Source organism: Zonotrichia albicollis, chromosome 2 (genome assembly GCF_047830755.1).
Source record: "Zonotrichia albicollis isolate bZonAlb1 chromosome 2, bZonAlb1.hap1, whole genome shotgun sequence".
Classification (NCBI taxonomy): Eukaryota; Metazoa; Chordata; class Aves; order Passeriformes; family Passerellidae; genus Zonotrichia; species Zonotrichia albicollis.
The window spans coordinates 57,626,719-57,648,124 of NC_133820.1; the positions used below are offsets into that span (position 1 = coordinate 57,626,719).

The 21,406-nt window shown below is 42.3% G+C and overlaps 1 protein-coding gene across 1 annotated transcript in view; it reads right to left on the minus strand.

Annotated features, from left to right (window-relative positions):
* Nucleotides 1–14,175, minus strand: part of LATS2 (large tumor suppressor kinase 2) — a 49,244-nt gene extending 35,069 nt beyond the window's left edge. The window contains exons 1-2 of the mRNA XM_005482528.4: nt 13,886–14,175; nt 9,222–9,795 (exon numbers count right to left, since the gene is read on the minus strand). Coding sequence (XP_005482585.2) covers nt 9,222–9,560 — 339 coding nt within the window. The 5' untranslated portion in view covers nt 9,561–9,795; nt 13,886–14,175. The remainder of the gene's footprint in view (nt 1–9,221; nt 9,796–13,885) is intronic.
* Between the last annotated feature and the right edge of the window lie 7,231 nt (nt 14,176–21,406).

Sequence of the window (21,406 nt, forward strand, 5' to 3'; positions counted from 1 at the left end):
TGGCCATTACCTGATTCACAAAGTTACAGGTACACAGTGTTCTTCAGCTTCAGCCTTCTGAAAATTAACTGACCTAGAAATAATTTTTTTAAAGTACTTTCATATCCTCTCTCATTCTTTTTATCCTTCACCTCCCTAAGGAAATATTTTTAATTACTTGGATTCACTCAAAATGAAGAGCAAAAGTTTCTCATCAGGAAAAATCCATCTCTTACACTGCAGGGAAGCAGAACACAGCCTCAAACATTAGAATATTGTTTCCTTAGACTGAAAAAGAAATCCTCAATGCAGTACCAAATCCTGTGGATTAAGTTCTTCACAAACAGCTGGCACTGTGCAGATACTGCAGTCTATATCCCAATACATATATGCACACATCCACCTTGTATGAAACCAAATTTCTGTGTGTCCATTTGTAACCCAGAAGTTCCTTGTGAACTGCCAGTGACTGCCCAGATGGCAGGACAAGTCCATTAGGAACAAACCAGTTTTGCTGTGCTGCAGCCATAGCTGGGAGACTCCATCCAGATCAGAGCTGACAGAACCACCTCCGCAGAAGCTGCCCAGTAACATAAAATCAAACACATTCCTATCAGCAGCAGTATTTTGGGTGACATGCAGCAGATGTGTAGAGCAGGCAGACAGCAAGAGTTTGTCTGACTGACTCTCACCAGGCTTTTATTAAAGCATCTTCTTTAGATGGGAAACTGGGATCCCTCTCAAGCCTGGACAACATGAGGCTGCTACTGCTAGGACAGTACCACAGACCACAGTGCCACAACAACTTCAGCCTCTAATTTGGTAATCAGAAGCATTGGTAAATTTAATTTTTTTTCCCCAAAAAACTAGGGAATGATAAAAACCAAGAAACAAGGGCCAGCATTTCCCACTCTAAGCCTCAGCTCCAAGCAAAATAAAAATGTCAGATCTAATCTACACTCACAATTGGCTTGTGAACATAAGCAGAAGGAATGAAAGAAGTTAGATGTATTTCACATGCTATACACATAACCTACCTAAGTTTAAAGCCCAAGTTAACACAAACATTTGTAGCTTTAAGCAAACAATGATCATGTGTCTGTCCCTGCTTGATTTTACTAGGGCAAATGGCATTTATTCCAGCAGTACTTGATTGTGGAATATCTACTCTATAGCTAGAGTAGCTATAGCCACAGGCAGCTGTAATCCACTCAGAATTCTTGCCAAGGTCAAAGAAAGGAAAACCTGGGTCTAACCAGCTGCTTCTTAAGAGTGATTCAAGGCAATGGTGGGGAATTAATGGACATATCCACTACATGATAAAAACAGCAGCTGGCACCACCAAGTAATAAGATTTGAAGGGCTCCTTTACATCTCTCTTCACCTCCTTCAGACAGCACTGCATGCAAGCATTTGCAAGTCAGACAGGCAGCACCCAAGAAGCAAAGAGTGCAAGTACTGAAGCCTGATTTATGGAAGATTAGGGGGACACATGGACAACACACATGGCACATGGACATTCTATAGGAGTTCACACTGCAAGCAGCTGCCAAGCAGAATTTGAATGCTGGGCTCATGGGAGCACCAACAAGCTGTGGTCTGCTTGAGATGGGGCTACAGCAAGAAAAAACTGAGGAAAAACAAATGTGATTGTATATTATTTTATGTCTATTTGCCCATGCTTTAGGAAAAAGAAAATAATTTTTTAAAAACATCACTCCACAGAAGTATGGCACATACCTGAGTATCACATGAATAGCAAGGAATTTTTATTTTCATTGTACTGATATTTAATTAGCAGCTTTAACATAAGCTTGTAATTAGTTTGGTAACTACTAAAAAACATTCCTAGGTTCAATTGAGTTTGTAATGCACACCTTGACCTACCCCTAAAGACAATAGCATGCAAAAGTCTTGTATCAAGTCCTTCTGCTGAATCTCTAAGTGCCATTTAATTTCTTTAAGAAAGAAAAGAACCCCCACAGACCAGCAAAAACCACCCCACATTCCCCTTCCAATGCAGAGATGCTATTTTTCAGTCTCAGTATAAAATATAAAATCACATTGATTCCTTTGAGATACTAAAGCTGAAAGAGTAGCAGAGATTTAGGCTGAGAACAACATAAAAAATGCAAAAGGAACTGTTACACCCTACTACTATTGTGATATCAGCTTCCTGTTAGAATAATAATGGCAATCTTCACCTTTGGTCACAAGGGCTTTTTATTCAGACACTGAAGTAAATGCTTATGCAGATTTTTTAGTGACTGTGAAGAAGTCATTTCCTTTCTCACAAAAAAAAAAATAAAATCCATAGCTCAAAATTCTACTAGCAATTAAACTTTAATAAATATAGTTTAAGTATCCAGTGCAAGTTAATCCAGTACCCTGTTATAGCAAGATACAATTTTATATTTTTACATTAACTCCCAAGCTTCTAGAATGTTTATCTCGTATGAGGAGTAGGAAAGTTTAAGATAACTCAAGATTCACACTTATCTACAGCTGAAGTCAAGCATCTGATTCCTGTCCTGTCATTTCAAACACAATCCTACTACCACGATGTAATTTATTCTACAGTTTAATAAAAAAGAAAAAAGACTAACAAGAATTAAGGGCAGAGTTGAAAATATTCTTCTTCAGTACAATATTACTGCCCAGCTGCCAAATGCTGTCATGCGAAGGAGAACACACAATCATTTACAACTGTTAATAAATATTTCCACCACCACAAAAACTCAAGGGAAAATACTTTTCTTCCTTCTGCAGGACAAGCATATTCCAAGCCATGCTCACACAGAACAACACTAAGAGCACCTCCTCAAATACATTGTGGGAGTTGTGTTCCGACACAGAGAATCTAAGCATGCTCACTAAGGCAGTAGCATCAAGAAGTGACAGAAACATAGGAAGATTGGAGACAAGAGAAAGGGCTTAGGAGAGAGAGGTGTCAGAAGCTATCAGCTGAAGAGCAATCTCCACCTCCTGCTTTCAGCCCCTGGAAAGCTATGACTCACTTTTTTTCTGAAGAACTCAAATGACTTAAGTTGCTAACCTCAGGCATATTAGTGGGGAAACACATTCCGTTACATGCTTTGATGGAAGAACACTGCATTACACTGGAAATCTCTCAGAAAGACTGAAACCAAAAAGGGAGGTTAGAAAGAAAAAAGTGTAGGAAAAGGTTATGAAACAAGCCCTCAATACACCTAGTAAAGAGAAGGCAGAGTGAACAACTTACTTTCAAATGGTGGATGCAAATGGAACACCCAAGAGACTGCTGGCCTGAATTATCAGATCTATTTCAGTTGCTAAAATAAAACCTTTCTCCTGCATTCAGCAGTGAGTGCCCTCATTTGAACATCCCTTTTTTCCTCCCTGTAACCCAAAATACTTCTACAAGCAGCACAGCTTGTAATGACTTGCACCACACTAGCTCAGCTGGTGAGAGCACGGTGCTAACAACACCAAGGGCGCAGGTTAGATCCCTGTATGCGCTACTCACTGAAGGGCTGGACCTGATGATCCCTGTGAACTCCTTCCAATTCAAAATATTCTGTGATCCTCACCTTTAAAGTATGTCCCACGGAATAACCCAGGCAATCTTGTAACAGCTCAGTCATTTTTCATTAACCAAACAATCTGGACTGAAAACATCCAGAAGATGACTAAGATGTTCATCCTTGAGGTTTTGGTAAATAGCTAGGCAGGCAAAACTCCTAACACAGGTAAAGTTTACTCAAGCAAACACAGAATTTTGTTACAGGACAGGCCAGTGTTATGCAATTAGTTCTCTTACTGCTATTACAATTTTTGCTGTCCTTCATCTTGAAGGCAAGCTGTCTCTTTGGACATGTCCTCTTAACAAATACATCACAACAGATATTTTACTACAGCAAAGCTTCAGCAAGTCTGTTATCAAAACAAAACTCTACACTGTATCTGCTTCCTGTCATCACTCCAACATTATGGTGAAAAGTCCTACTGCTCAGTAACACACTTCTTGATGGCACATGGATCATAGGTGGACAAGCATGACCTATACAGAACAGGAAGAACAGAATACTAGTTCTACATGCTAAATGCAAGAAAAAGGACTTTTTGCCCAAGCTCTATTTGGCACAACAGAATTACCCTCACTTAAAGAACTGCAAATATTTGTTCAAATTGAGAGAAATACTTTATCCCCCATTCTCAAAACCTGAAACCAATCAGCATTCCCAAATCAGGGTACAATCTTTGCCAAACGCGTTCAATAAAAAGAAGGCAAGCCATGATGAAGAGACTGAAAGAATCCTGGAATGCAATGAGGAATTTAAGGGAAAAAAAAATAAAGCAGCCAAAACCCCCACCCCACTTCTACAAACTGAATCTCATTAATTCAGCATAACACTGATGACAAAGTAGTCAATTTGATATTCTTACACACATCATTACACCATTCAATTTTATTGAAAGACACTACAATTAGTGGAAAGATCTTGCCCTTCAAAATATCCTGATATTGGCACGGGGAGGGCACATGTTTTACTCCAGATATTTATAAAAGCCTGTTGTGGTGTGTTGCAATATCCTGTTTTACCTTCTCCCTTCCCCCTCGCCCCTCGCTGAGTGTGCCCTGTCAATCAGGCTAACATACCAGCAAGGTGTCGTGTGATAGGTGTCCCTAGTCCCTTGAGACCCTGCCCCTTCACCTCGTTGGTGGCTCACCTGTCCCCTCCCCTTCCCCTGCCCTGAGTTTAAAATGTGAATGAGACCATGCGGCCTCCATTCTGTTAGCAGCAGTGGCCCAGTGCAGACATCTCTGTACTCATGGAATAAACATCTGGCAACCTTCTAGCAGAATCCACTCCCTTTCTCTCCACCATCGCCAGAAGCGCTCTCTCCTGAGGAAACGGAGTCCTGACAGCCTGGATTTGCCCCGCTGCACTTTCCAGCAGCCAAGGTATCTCTGGGGTAAAACACCGCAGTGCTGCCTTTGGCCCAGCAGCGAGGGTCAGAACTGGCCCAGGCACCATCTAACTGGTTATATTGGGATTCATATTCCAATAAAAGCCTCTGGAGAAAATGAAGCATAAGAACTTCCCCACTTCACATATTCATAGCTGTACATCAGATAGCATGTTACTGGCAGTAAGTAGCCTGTAAAAAATCCTAAAACATGATTTTTTCTTAAAAATAGCTGCCCAAACAAACCATGTCTAGAAATCTTCGCCCAGAAAAGGCACCCTTTGCTCAAAAGAACGTTTGCTTGAGGGAAAGAAAAAAAAAGCCCACAAAAGTGACAAGTGTGTAACATTCCACAGTTCATCTAGAACTGCTGCAGCCCACTCTAAATTACAATGTCCGTGGCTGTTTATGCTCTAAGGAAGTACAGTAAGTACAGTACAGCCCATTCAGGTTGTTGGAATGCCACTGATCATACTCAATTGCATCTATTCATTAGAAACACTCAGTCCACAACAGCAGCTGCTTTTACCACCACACCCAAAACACCACCCAGTTGCCCCAGGTGATTCCAGTGGTTTACCAGCCCACAGGACAGATACCCCACACTCTTGTCCCCCTACAGTGACTGCAAGTTATACTTCCAAGCTCAAGGACTTCTATTTACTAAAGAATGGCATATTAGGTGTGCTTTTGGTTTCAAGTTTTTACAAAGAAAAAGGTCTGGTCTTTTACAGTCATGCTCTGTGAGTTTCAAAACTATTTAGGCTGCACTAATTATTTTTGATTGTAACTCACTAAATAATTACTGTTGAAAAGATGACTTAAGCAAACAACAGATAAGTTGCTCCATTTGTTTCAGAAAAACAATGACTAATTATGCGTGTTATTTTGGTTTCTATCTCTTAAAAACAAGAAATTATGTAATCGTGGCTTCTTTCAGGTGAACAGTGAAGTCCCCATTAGGTTCAGGGGATGAGATTTCACTATAAAACCAAAAACTACACAATGGCTGAAAAATAGAAATCTTTCTGGAAGAAAACAAGTCATTTAAAAAAATACTGGCAACTTCCTAACCAATTAAAAAAAAAAAAAAAGTCTGTTTTCCTATGTAACACCTATGCTGACTGCAACCAAAAGACATGAGAATTTGATATTTACTTCATGAATTACACTGCATTTCATATACTTGTTAAGTCCATCAAGTGGTTTATAATGAACCTCCTGGCTGTGTGGGACTTCACAGAACAAGAGTAAAGTAATAAAATGTTATGTTTCCTTTTTATTTAATAGAACTAATTTCTATTTAATCTTAAAACTTAAAGAGTCACTTTAGGCAGAACAGGGAGGTGCAAACCCCAGTAAGGCACATCTCTAGTAGGATGTAAAATGGTTGTTTTTAAAATCTATCCATGCTACAGATACGTAGAGCTAGAAGTATCCTTTTTCAAGCCTCTAAAATTATTTTCATTTTAATTGTCACTACTTCCCTTCACCCTTCCAAAAGCCAAAATTGTGACTTAATAAACAGACTGAAGAAGAATCCTGATCCTTGCATGGCGTTCACCACATTTCCCACAAGGTTAGTGTTAATATTCAGTGCTCCATCCAGGACACCAAAAATCATCAGCCCAAACCCAGCTGGAAAATGGAGTTCCAATCAGATCAAACTGAGTGTTACAGCCCTCTACTCCTTCTTCACAGCCTCCTAGAATGCTCATGAATAGAGCTTACGACAAACTGCCAGACACTTCAGGATGCTTGCAGCACCTGAACAGCTGATTTGTGTACCATGAAGCAGGATCAGGAGGAGTAAAATGTTGTATTCTGCAGGCTTGCTCTAGTGGAAGGCTCAAGCAGAACATTAGCTGTTCATGGACTGAAATCCTTAACCTCAAAACAGCTTCTCATGGCTTTTGAAAGGGGAAGCTTGGCTGTGGGCTTCAATGCCCATTTACCAACCTCACACAAGCACTGGGTTCAGAGGTAAATAAAAACATCCCCAAAGAAACTGAAGCTGCCTTCATTTCTCTGGTAAATCAGACATCTGTGGCTGCCCAGAGGACTACAGAAGATGTCCATGTGGCAGGCACTCAAAGGCTGTGATTCACAAGCAGGGACAGAGCAGCTTGGGATCACTGATTTAAAACACATCATGATACAAAAGAGTTCAGCGTCTGATTCAGAACAGCTCTGGCACCAGGGGGAAGAGAAGCATCTAGAGGCAGTAATCAGGTCTGTCACCCTACACTGTGCCATCTCCAAGGTCAGATAACATTCACATCATCTCAAGAAGCTCCACTCATTCACACCCTCCAGGACAGTGAATCTTTCTGTGGTCTGGACTCACCCTAGGAAACTCAGCACTTTTATTCACAGGATTCCAGTCTTGAAACCTCTATTTGGACCTTAGCCAAATGTGACCCTGGTTAAGCATAGACCTGAGTGCCAAACACACCTAAAGAATAGGCCCAATAATGCCATTGCCAGGCAACAAGTCATAGCTAGGGAGAAACAACAAATGGGAGGATGGAAGAACCATGGTCAATGAGGAGGGGCAAAAAAAAGCCCAACCAAAAATGTGAGCAAAATTTAAGGAGCAAAAATCTCCACATCAGAGTCAGAACTGAGTTCAATGCTCTAGAAGCAGCAATACCATTGTATGAACATTGAAGTCAAAATAGCTGAATATATAAAAAAATTTACACACATACTTCATTGCACTGCTTTGAATACCAAGACATTTTAACAGGTGTTCAGGTATTTCTGGTTTATACATTGGCTTAACATTTCTGTGCTGTAGTGTGCTCAAAGTACTTTCCAAGATTTCAGCCCAACAAGCCAAGTTCTATGTGTGAACGATTTGTCCCTGTAACCTACCAAATGCGCATTTCCAATCCAGAATCCAGCTGTGCTCATTTCACCTTGGCTCATATGAACAGGGAGTGTTCCCATCCTAAACAGCTAGGGAAATTTAGAGGCTAGAGTTCTAAAAAACACTGTTTCCATGATGTACTAGAGATCAGAGAAAATCCTTAGATCCTCCAGTTAAATAATTCAGTACAGCATCTTGGTTCACTGGACTAGGAAGTGTTTAGATGTTCTGCAGCACTTATTAGATATGCAATCTACTCTAGCTCTGATTATCTTGTGTAGCATGAACTCTTTGGCATAGAAACAGCACTAATTAATATTTATATGGCTCCAGGGAAATGCATACTCTTATACTGTTTATAATAATGCTTGATGTTAGTTTTGTTTTACAGAATCAGAATATAGTCTAGGAGAGTAAAGAGACTCACATTCTGCCATTAGTGAATGGGGGCTAAGTTTTGAAATCAAGGAAATGCCACTGAATGCACTTTGGTTTTAAATCTCTCCAATTTGTATCAAGGACTATAAATGGAAATGTTTCAGCTTGTCAACAACTTCTATTCAATCGTACAGGGGAAAAAGTGCTCCTACAACACTCAGAATCTGAACCCAAACCAGCATTTTTTCTCTAAAAAGCAAAATTTTGAACTACTCCTGGACAGGGGTGAAAGTTGACACCAAGAATGGAAGCACAAGCAAGATGAATGCAGCTCAACACAAAAAGAATGTGTTCTGCACCATGTGAAAAGTCTTTGACTTAAGAATATATTCTAGCATCAATCCCAGGATGACAAAAATAAAAAGCATCTCTACACCAAGTCTCTGATCTGAGCAGGGCTACCACCTCCTAATAGAAGCAGAGAAAGCAAAGAAGAAAAGGTGTGGACAGAATCACTGCAGTCAGCTGAACATCTATCCAAGCCCTCCTGCTTCTGGCCAGCAGCAAGTGAGATTCTTCAAATACCAGATATTGTGTCTATAATTTCTTACAGTTTTTTTCTGACAGTGAGCTGGGCTTAGATGTGCTAGATAATATTGCACCCTATTATTCACAACTAAGGCTTGTTACTAAGCATTGCAGGGAAAATGAAGAAACAAAAAAGAAAAAAAGAAGTAAAGAAAGCTAATAAAAAAAGACAAGCTACCTTTTTCAATCTCATTTATCAACTGGGGAAACCACAGAATAATCACAGAAGAATCCTAGAGGTGACCATGACTGTCTTTAACACAAACGAACCCCACACTAGTCACATCTGTCCCCAGTAAGTCCATCTGTTCTGTTGCCCATAGAGAAATATGACTGCCAGAAGAATCAGTGCATTTCCATGATTTTGACAGCCACCATCAAAATCCTTTCTTCAGCCCAGAGCATGAACTTGTTTTGACAGCAGTGCCAATCCTCCCTCCCAGCTCACACGTACCTGATCACAACCTGCATTCACCAGCTCCTGGAGCATCTGCCTGTTGACTTCCACGGCTGCTGTGGTGCTGGACTCATTAGCAAAGGGCAGCAGGGAATATCTGATTTCTCGCAGAGCTTTCTGATATGGTCCAAACTTGGGTGTTTGTCTCATCTGCTGCTGCCTTGCAGCATCCTTCCCTATTAAAATCTTAGGGTCCAGAGAAGTTTCACTGCCTGCTCCAATAGGCAGTCCCTGACCTGAAGATTTGGATGGCTGCTTTAAACCTTCTCGAATCTCTTGCAACCTTTGTCTGCTGTTTCCAGAATACGTCGTAGCAGGAAAAGTCTTTGGCCTCATTGTTGATCCAGTTTTCTCTGAGCATAAATACAGCTTTTTTCTTTGTTGCTTTTAAATTATTTCAAAAAGTGTCACTTGATGGTATCAATTTCTTGTAAACATAATCCTTCACAAAGAAGAAAAGGCAAAACTCTCTCAAGAGATTTCTGCCAATGTTTTACTTCAGCTCACAATCTTCACATTTCCTATGGAAAATGATAATCTGTGGAATCATCATTTTGCAGACTGACAGTGACTGAAAAAAAAAAAAACAGAAAGTACATTCAGTTAAGTAGATATTGTAAATGCCTCTGAAGGGACAGCATGACAATTAATCAAGTGAAAATGAATCAGTTGAACCTCTTAAGCTGTCACAGTTGGATACCCTTTAATGATTTTCACTTTATCTGTTTTCAGCAGGATTCTAGAACATTTTCTCAACATTAATAAATAACTCATTTTTCTTGTAAGTCTAATCTTCAAGATAAATTAAAATAAAACTCCTAAAAACCAAGGTTTAAAAAAATAATTTAAGAATTTTACAGTACCTAATTGTGGCAAGTTTCCTATCCAATTGCATTACTGAATTCTGGACAAGCCTATCCTATTTCATAAATAGGGAAGAGTACACTTATGAAATGTTTTTCCCCCACTTAAGATTTTGTTTGTTTTACACTAGCTGAGCACAGTTTCAGAAGTTTATGAAAAAGATTTATAATGGAAATATTGATGACTCTAACCATAGCAACTTCTAGTATTTTAATAACAAAACAAATAACAGAAAGACAAGATATTTTGCCTTTCCACGTGAATAACTTAGCAAAGTCCAAGGTAGCAGTGCTCACCAGAACTGCAAGGAAGAGGGGAAAGGGTATATTGATATTTCATTAGCTGTGCCTTATAGGGAAGAAAGGGAAAAGATGGGTAAATGGAGCTACACAGTAAGAGTGGAAGATGAAGAACCAGATCATACAGCATCCCAACACAGAAAAAGAAGACTGAGACAGCTTTATGTTCTCTGCTGCACGTCAGCTCTCCTGCAGAGAACACCTATGAAGCACAGCTGAGCAACTGTAAAACTTGTGATCTCCGTGCAGCAGAGGTTACAACAAGAACCCTGCCTTAACTAAATCTTTAAGCATCACCATAACACAATCATGAAATAATGGTGCATTTGGAACAGGATTAAAAGACAGCCTCATCAGAAATGCAACCTTGCTATTGATGCTGGTTATGCAAGTTGGCTTCTTCTGCTGCCATTTGCACTTGCAAAGTGACTCCTGAATGGCGCTCCTTGCTGGTAAGGGAAGAATTCCATTCAGTTGTTTCCAAATTGCAAATACAGAGGATGGTAACACACTGTATGTTTCTTCCAGTACCCAGAGGTCAATTGGATTTTTTTAAAAAGTGCTTCACTTTTGATCCCAGGACATTTATCACTGAAAAGGATTTCTCAGGGAAGTACTGTTCTTTATTTTCCTATGCTCATACTAAAAATTCTTTTTGGTCTGATAGCTGTAGCACTTCCCAAAAACCAACAATTTCCAAGCATTTACCATCACTTCTCACTGCCAAGCAAACAGCTTTCTGCTGTGAAGCCCAACAGAATCAGGACAGATTCACCTCTGAAGCCCACCTCATCAGGACAGAGTCCACTTCTAGCTTTCCTCTACCAAGGTCTCAAATGCAACACTGCAGTCACACTCCAGACTCTTCTATGACGCTTCACCAGACTGAAATGCAGGAGCACAGATTAATCGCTTGAGATTAACCCAAGTCAACCTTTTTTTGTTAGGATTTAAATGCTCCATTAACTAAAAAACACCCATAATGTGTTTGAGGTATTGAGCTCCTCCATTCTCCACTCTCCATGAATACCCTGCAAAGCTAACTCACAGAGAAGTGACAGCAACATTTGCCAATTGTTTTAAGGGAAGTGCTAAAGCTGTTCACCCAGATATTTATGTTCCCACAAACCAGCTATTGGTCAGTAACAGTTCAAGGTTTCATTGTCTCAAGTGAAGACAAAAGCAACTGCAGGATCTCAAAAAGAGGTTTTTTTTCTACTTGGACAGAATATAGCAAAAGATAACACACAGGCTTGGTAAAAAATAAAACACAATAGTATTGCAGCTTTCTTTGAATTGCATCATAACTAGCTAGTGCTTAGAAGATACAGAGCAATTAATTGGTTGATAATTTTCTTTCTTTTCCTGACAGCAGCAGGCACCATATGGCTTGGTTTAGGCATCTGGGTTGTTCTTCCTTTTCAGTCCCTGTGCCAATCCTCAGGCCTGGGACACGCTGGGAGAGCTTGCAAGCCCCCCACCTTTTTGCAGCAAAAGACTGCTTTCCCACTTACACACATGCTTCCCATAAAGAACTTCTGTGACCTTTAGCCTCAGCTCGAGTCTAATGATGCTGGGTCAAGCCAGCTGGCAACTTCCTCAGCTTACATTTACAATGCTGCTTAAACCAGAAACCATCCATACTGTCGTTTAGGCAGTATGGGTGAGAGCAGCAACAGCACTAAATATTGGAGCTAACTGCAAACCTGTTTCATATTTTGCAGGGTTTTTTTTTAAACTAAACATGTAAGATAAGCAAAAAAAGAAAAAAGGAACATTAAATATTACAGATGATTTACAAGGAAAGACAAGCTGCTGGCTTTTTTCATATCTTCCTGTGATTTGCATTTTTCAGAAAAAAAAAACCCATAAAGTGGTTGTATGCTTTAAAAGGTATGTAATGTGTCTCATTCTGTCTAAGCATTTCTAACTGTACATCTGGATTTGGATAATTTCAAATCCTTCTAATCTGCACCCTGCCTGCAGCATGGATGTAACAACAGCCTTCCTGCCATCAGAAGAAATTATTTTTGAGTTGTTAGCCATTCTGACTGAACAGTCCTAAGGTCTTTTCCAAAATGTTACATGTTCTGTACTAATTAGAAGCTTGTCCATTATCCTTCAGGATAATGGACACTTCAAGCAGGTGCAACATTAATTACATCAAGTTAAACAATTTTTGAGTAACTGATTCTTTTGTTTCATTTGAGAAATACCAATAGCTACTCTGTCAGCAACCAAACAATTGATCAATGACACACTGAAATTATATGTTGATGTCTGTTTTCCCAGCAGCACTATCTATTCACTCTCCTGTTTCTTCATTCGCCAACAGGCTGCAGTGGCTCTGTGGAGCTGGGACACAGGCAGGAAACTAAAGCTCACCCAAGCTGGTGAGATGTTTCCCTGTAACTGTGCAGGCACTGGAGTCAGCTGAACTTGAAATCGCTGCAGTGTAGGAAGGAGTAAAGTTTTAAGAAACTGCTACAACTTCCTTGCCTCTCTCAATTTACAAGTATCTCTCTGAGGGCTTTTTTAGAACACCAATTCAAGGAAGCGGGGACTGTTCAGCTCGTATTGGAGGTGTACAATGGCGGGGAAGTGTTTCAGGAATTTCATTATTATACAAACCGTGCTTCTCTTTATAAGTGGGCACATTGTGGAAGTGAAGAAAAGTGGAAAGGGGATTTTCCCTAAAACGATTCCACTTCTCCTGCTAACAGTACTGTCCAAAAGTGATTCTGTGCCCGTGTCCCACTGCCAGCCACAAGCAGCGGCCCAACGCAGGGCTCTGGGGAACAGCTCACCTTCCTCCAGCAGCCCGGCAGTGCCTGACCGCAAAGCCCGGACACTCCAAACGAGCCCTTTCTGCGTCACTTGGGCGAGTGCCTTTCCCGAGGAAAGGGCTATTTCAACACGCACTCCGCTCACGAGGCAGCGGAGAGGGTGGCGAGCTGCTGGCTTTTGGCAGTGACCTTCAGCTGACTGGGAACAGCGGGCCCCGCCGCAGCCACACGGGACCCCGCGGGCCCTGCCCGCTGCCCGGGCCCTCGCTCCTTGCGGCACCGAGCCCGCAGGGTCTGCCCCGCCGGGTCGCCTTCCACCCCGTGCCGTCGGGAGCCCCTTCTCCCCCCACTCCTTTCGCGGGCACAAAGCTCCCAAAATAAACTCCGGCCATTTATTAGCAGCTCCGGCCAGCTGGGGCAGAGGCCTCGGGCAGGCGGACCCCCACCCCGCTCCGCCGGAGCTGCGCTGCGCTGTCACACGAGTGTCCGGAAAATGTCGGAGGGTGCGGGCAGGGCGCCCGGGCCGCCCCCACGGGGGGACTCACACACGGGACGCTCGCTCCCGCTTCGAGAACCGACCCGGCTCCGCTCGCCCGCACCCGCCGCTTCCCCACAGGACTTTCCCTTCCGCGCAGGGCAGTTTTGGGGGATGGGGAGCGCTCCCACCCGGAGCTGAGGGGGAGCCCGCGCCGCCCGCACCCGCTCCGCTCACCTCCCCGGGGTGCCCGGCGCCGCCGCTCGCCCTCCGCGGGTCGGCACGGCGCGGCTCAGCAGCGGCGGCGGCCGCGGCGGCGCGGGCCGCTCTCCATCTTCCCCCTTGGCCGTCCCGGGCGCCGAGTGCGGGGCGCAGACGGGACATTCGCTACATTGTTGGCATTCCATTCGCGCCACGTGACCCCGCGGCGCCCGCGTCATTCCACTCCCCTCCCGGCGCATTCCAGCGGGGGGAGGGGCTTCCAGGGCGGGAAGGGCCGGGAAGGGCCGGCGCGCCCTCAGGGACCGGGGTGGCGGGGGCCGCCTGCTCTCTGCCCGCCGGCCCTCTCGGGGCGCCCGTCCGTAGTGTACGGGCAGGAGTGACACCGCTTCCCCTCACAAAACACACTCCGCGTCACAGCAGCTCCTCGCTGGGTCCTGGCGGGAGAGGGTGGCACTGCCTCCACTTGTTGAGGCGAAATGAGCCGGGATAGAATCATGGAATAGCTTGGGTAGGAAGGGACCTTAAAAGGCCATCAAGTTTCAACTCCCTACCCATGGAGGGCACCTTCCACTAACCCAGGTTGCTTAGAGCCCCATCCAACCTGGCCTCGGACACTTCCAGGGATGAGGCATCCACAGCTTCCCTGGGAAGGATAGGTGGGTTGGAAGTGCTCTTCTCCATGCTCCAAACTCACTTAGATTGAAAGGTCTGTGCTGATAACCATTATTCCTACCAGTTTCCTTTCCATGATGGACTAACCAGGCACACAAAGTTGCAGCATTTCCAATGCCTACTTGGGGTTTTCTTTTAATTCCTAGTTTGCTTTGGGTGGAGGTTTTTTCTTTTATTTTCTTTTCTTTTTGTTTGTTTGTTTGTTTTGAGGGGGAGTTACTTGTTTTTTCATGTTGTTTCATAATGGTGAGGAGACGAGGGAGCTATGAGGTATCAGAGGACAGACAGGGATTTCACATCTGGAACGAAAATGCAGAACCAAGCTGCAAAGAATATTTGGATGCAAAGTTCATATTGACCTTATTATGGATGGTGGTACCTGGAACCAGATTCATAGATTCACTAAGACTGGAAAAGATCTCTGAGATCATCGAGTCCAACCATTAACCCAGCACCAACCGTGTTCACCACCAAATCACATCCCCAAATGCCACATCCATGTACCTTTTGAACACTTCCAGGAGTAGTGACCACTTCCCTGGACAGCCTATTCCAATGCCCAACCACTCTTTCAGAGAATATCTTTTTCCTAAGATGCAATCTAAACCTCCCCTGGCACTACTTGAGGGCATTTCCACTTGTCCTGCTGCTTGTTACCTGGGAGAAGAGACAGACTCCCAGCTCACTGAACCTCATTTCATGTAATATTACAAAGTGATAATGTCCACCTATGAACCTGTTTTTCATGAAAGCAGGAATAATATAATTTTAGATATCTCTGTGATTTTTAATAAAGACAATTGACAATGAGAATAATGAAATAATCCCCATGTTCCCAAATACAGTAATGTTCAGATCTGGGAGGCTGGCTCTGACCCCTCAGCGTGACAGATACACATGCTAGTCATAACTAGGGGGTATTCATACAGAGTAAAAACCATAAGAAAATAAAACTTTTTTATATCTAGGCATATATCTTTAGATCGTTAACATGGAAGAAGCCTGCAGTCCTGAAATACTTCAAAATCCTTAAAATCCTGTTGCACAGCTGAGAGGTGCTCATTGTAGGGTTGCTCTGATTGGCAGGGAAAATGTCAATCTTGCAAACTGTTAAGACACATTTAATCATGCGACAAGCCCCAGTGTCTTCCACTGGACTGCAAGCACGTACAAAGAGGAGTCTGTGCATAACTGTCTTTCCAGGATGGGAGCTATATTTACAGCCTTTACCAAGCCAGGGAGACTATTTTGTAAGTAATATACTCATGGGCAGTCCTATCTCAGGACATTTCTCTGAGCTTGTTTATTGTAATTTTTTTTCAATGTCTTCCATGCAAAACTGTCAATAGTGCCTATGCATGAATAATACTTCTAAAAAAAATAGTGCTTATAAAAGTGCTGGTTTGGGAAGATAATAGAATGCTGCATTTCATGAGAAAAATGCAGCCTGGTGCATAGAAATTGTTTAGCATCTCATCTGAAGGCAGCCAGTTACTGTATATAAATTGCTGTCAGAATTTCAATAGTGCCATTGACTGGAATATATTGTCAGGCAGGGTCGGGGGGGAAAGACTAAGCCTCTCACTCTGGAAAGCTAAAGATAAAGAAATCCATTCGGTTCAGACCAGATTCCAGTGTTGGCAGAATATAGCAGGAAAATGTGGGTCATTTTGCAATCTTCAAATACCTGCAAAACTGAAGTAAATTTTAAATGATATGACAGATGCGGCATGCCTTCATTTTCTGAATTACTGCTGTGCTTATCCGATGAAGCATAGCAACACGATTGCCCAAACCAGACATTGCTCAATGGTTTGAGACCTTTTCCCAACAAAGTTCAGGCCAGTTTAAAGGAACAGCATCAAGATAAAAATTGCTTACTCTGTGCTATAATACTCTTTTGTAAGATTTGCTTGTTAACCCCTTTCTTAAATCTAAGTAAAACAGATCTTTTAATTTACTTTTCTCCTTTGGAATTGTTTGTTTTCCTATTGCATTTGGATCCATCTGGGAATGAGACTCAGCTGCACTATTTTGCTTCCTGGTTCCAGCCAGCTGTGCTTTCTGAATTTCATGTGTTTGCACAGAGCTTCTGGGATAGAATTCCCACCTGAGAACAGCAAGCACAGGTGAGATGGGTTGCATCCATCCTCTAGAAAGTTCCCACATTCAGCTAGTGCACCACAGATGTAGATACTCTGTAGACTGTTTCTGCTTTTACCCTTTTAGAAACCCAAACCAATGGAAATCATGTTCCTCAGAAATACGAGGGAAATTGAAGTCAGCTAGGTTGATACAACAACTTGGTTAAAACACGATTTGATCTTTGCAGGTTTTTGGAGATAACCGTGAAAGTAATCTCTTTGGAAATTACTGTCAAGTCTTTCTTCCCAGCCATCTTCTCCCCAGTAAGGCATCTCCAGAAGGAAAGGTGCTCCATAAAAAGAACAATACAGTCTGGGCTGTGCTGAGCAGCAAGTCTGTTCCCAGACTAGACTGTGAGATACTAATCGACCATGAGTAAGGGTCATTGTATTTATTCAAGGCTCTGCTTCAGGGAGTGATGCTGCTGGGTCTGTGGTGATTACAGCACTCACCTGCTGACTTGCCTGAGCAGCTGTCTTGCCGTGTGGGCAAGTGGGAAGGACCACAGATCCACTATTTCACATTCTTTCTCCTTCCACCCACCTGCAACAACGAGGGAGGTGGGAGCTCCATGCCGCTCCATCCTGACATCTGATGCTGTGTGTTGCCTCATCCCCTCCTTGTACTCGTTTCACTGTTTGCTGGGCCACAGTGTCTCTTTCTAAACTATTGTATTTGGAACCAATTAGCAAATCATGGTGCTAAAAATACTCCTAACAACCAAGTAATTAGGATGTGGGTGGATGAACTTTTTCTTTACACAGTACAAATTGCCAATAAAAGCTTGAACCCGTTCAGAGAATTTGAGAATATTCCTAAAGCAGGGATATTATCAATATCACCTAGTTCTCTGCTAGTGTTTTCAAAAAGAGGGACACACACATGTGAAATAATAGTGAACACGTGAACACATGTGTATGAGCATACATACACAAGGAATTTGCTGACAATGACATCCTGTTTAGAACAACAGTGACATGTTTAGAACAAACCAGTGTGATGTAACATGAATCATGAGCAAGGAAAATAGACTTTACAATGTCACTGAAATTTTCATGTTTCAAGACATTGATTTTCTTTGTAGAATGATACTGCAGAATCATTATTCTCAAATCACCAATGTAAAACCAGTTTGAAACAGCAGTTCTGGGTTCTCCCAGCACAGTACAGACAATACAGACTATATGTGAATATAATATACATGTTTAACCCTGATGCAAAATTGCATTTCTGGTGGTCAAAGTTAGGCTCAGTGTTTCAATAATTGAGAAGGTGAAAAAAATAAACTATAACCAAATTCTAAGTATGGTTTAGGTATGCTTTTTTTCCCCTCTTAAGAGTATGCCTACGGGATGTATCACAGCACTCATTTGGAGTGGCAAAGATGCAGTGAATGTGAAACTGGTACTTCAGAAATTCATTTTATTTCAGCACAAAGTAGTGAAATTGGACAAGTCTAACTGTGAAACTGTCTCAGCTTGCACACAGACTGGTTAACTGGGTAAGGCATTCTGGATGCTCAGACTGCCTTTACAGCACTCACAGGTTCAAAAGGTTCAAAACTCTGAATTTCACAAGGACCCACGTTCCTATGTACTCTGCTCCCAGCCCCAGACTTTGTATCAATTATTGACTGCAGCTGGAGCCCAGCAGAGCCCAAGAGGACTGTAGGAATGTCGGGACTTTGTGTGGAATTTCACCAGTGTGAGCCAGTTGTGCTCTCCATTTGGACTGAATTGCCGAGCCAGTTGCGCCCTCCATTTGGAATTGAATTGCTGAAGTGTTCAAGTCTCTGCAATCAGCTTGATGGCATCACTTTGTTCAGATGCAGTGCAGATTGCTTTTGAACAACATTGCCACCCAATCCAGAAATTTTATAAGTTTTTAGGCTGTGCCCTTCTGATCCTGGAGAAAAAGAGAAGGGCAATGCAGGACATGTGAAGCCCTGGTAACAGGTCTGGGCATCCAGCAGCCATCAGTCTAGCCTGCAATTATCTGTTCATCGAAGACCTGGCACAGCAGCATCCCCAGCATAACAATACCCCCACCACAGCTTTGTCCTTCCTGCCACATGCTCTGAATGATTCACACTCCGGACAGAAGGAAAAGGTGTGGGAGGAACACATGCGTATTCAAAGCCCTTGGCTTGCTGCAGAAAATGAGGGACGGCTGAGGAGAAGGGTAGTTTCCCAAAATGTCTGTGTTGGGGGAAAGAAAAATGAAGGAGTTGTGGGGAACCTCTATCCTGAGGGAGCAAATCAGGCACTTTTGAATTCCCAGAGCTACTGGTACAGAGGTAAGGATTTGGGACTAGGATACTCCTAACAGAGCACAGCAGGCAAAGGCAGCACCAGAGCACATGGGGAGGAATGAGCCTGTGGAGTGCCCCATGCCCATGCACACACACATTCACACACCCACCAATGAAAGGGCATTTTGTAAGGAACTATCCAAAGCTTCAGAAGGCTGATACACCACTGAAATGTTTCATGTTGATCTGAGTGAGGGGGTGGTAGCCAGGTCTGTAGAGCCAAAGAGAACATAGATCAGCTTTTTTTCCACTCCTTTTCCCTTTTGCGACTGACAGCAAGCTGTTTCACTTCTCCTCCTGAACTTCCCTGCCTGTAAGGAGAGAGGGGTAATTCCCATGTTTTGGAAAGGCTAAGAAATCTCTGGATAAATAGCTCTTTCTGTGACCGATCAGTATGTTAAATTGATGTCTCAAAGCCCAGGATCAGAATTCAGCATCAATGTAAAGGAAAGCTGTGGTAATTTCTCTGATCATTTGCTGTATTTGTTTAGAAGGCCTGATATTAAAGCCCTGTGCAGCTCTATCCATGAGTAACTCACACACAGGGAAAGATCCAAGTCTTGTTTAAAGATCTGATCCCATTAGATTAGACCCTGGAATTAGATAGAAATTACTCATGTGACAGACTGCAATTTACTCATATGAAGCCAAAAATAGCATTTAACAAAAATTTACTGAAAACGGTATTTTCAGTTACTTGCTTGCAATTAATGCCTGATCACTAAAGCTAAATGTAACATTCCCAAAAGCACCTTCTAGGAAGACACCTTCTGGACACCTCACCAGAGAAATCTGATGGATAATTGTCAAGAAGGAGACAAAAGGTAGTAGTCACAGCAGGGAATGCACACAGCTCACATTCTCAGGGTTAGCTAGGAACCCATGTCCATTTGCTTACAAACCAGGCTGAGTCTCAAGCATTTTACCACAATTACTCCTAACCCTTCCCAGAGTAAAAAACCAAAACTATCTCAGCAAGCCTTAAGGTGTACAATTCTTAGAAACTTATCAAGATCCTTCTTGTCCTAAGAAAGGACAAATAGGTATGGCTAGAAAGAATAAATACGTTAACAAGGGAGTTCAGCAGTGAGGGCTGGCAGACTAGTGCCCTTGGAAGATAACACTTGATGGATTATAACTATCTCACCTTACCAACATAGAAATGGTTCTCCCAGCTAAAGTCTTGAATGGAGTCACAAGTTAGCACATTTAACAGGCTGCCTTATCAAAAGCCTTACATGGAAAAGTGGTACTTGAGAAAAGGACAAGGAAGTGCCAGATTAGATATCAGTTGGACATACTTTGGGTTGCCAGCATAATGTGTGGTTTGGACTACACATGGGTCTCAGAGGAAACCATTCCTCTTCTGAGATGTTGCTGGATCTGACAGAGTCAGAGGAAAAGAAGGGAAATATAACTGGAAGATTATAAAAAAAATAGTGACCATGGTAATGAGCCTTGGATCAGATCTTTGAACAAGACTTGGATCTTTCCCTGTAAGCCTTGTTATTATGACTAAGTCAGCTCTAAAGGGAAAAAATAACAGGAGTGAATTTCAACTGATTAAATGCTGAGAGAAACTGGACATGGATCAGGGTAAAGGAAGGAATGGAATAGAAAAAGCAGCAGTGGCATATGTTAAGAAGCACTATTAATGTGCATTCAAAGACAAAATAATAGTACAGATGGATAAGGAAGTACATGGATAAGAAAGACACACTGCAGAAGAAGAGAATTAGACAGATTACAGACTGATATCTGCAACATAATGCATAAGAAAATGCACAAGCAAAAAGGAGGGAGTTGATATAAAACATGGAAGTCGAACTGTAAGAGACTGAACTATGTGCACTCAAATACTCCAGAAACACTGAATAAGACTTCTGTGGAAACAGAGGTAGAGGTAGATGCCAGCTATAGAAGTAGAAAAAACTTATTTCAACCTCTATTTTTAATAAGTCTGCTTTTGCATCAAAGAGTGAGAGAAGTAGGTGATAGAAGTAACCATAAATTTAAAAAAAACAGAAATAAGGTGCTGATGCAAGGTAACCACATGTTTGGAACATCTACTTAGGGAGAACACCACAGAGAGGCACAGGGAAAATATCAAATTATCTTGCTATATGGGATGGTGCACCAGAAGGCTGCAATTGCTACCAAAAAACTCCAAACCCATAATAAGGAACCACCTCTTCAGAGCAGAGATTACATCTCTGCAGATAAGATGGACAGAGGAGTTGAAGAGAGAAGCGAGGCTAGGCTGCATGAACATTCACAAGGAACACTACAATTCAGCGGCAAAGCCAGGAACAGAATCCTCATCTGCCAAACAACAGTCACCAACTAGATCATATTGTCACTAAAAAAGAAAAAAATTTTCAAAAGGATGCAAAATACAATGAGTCATA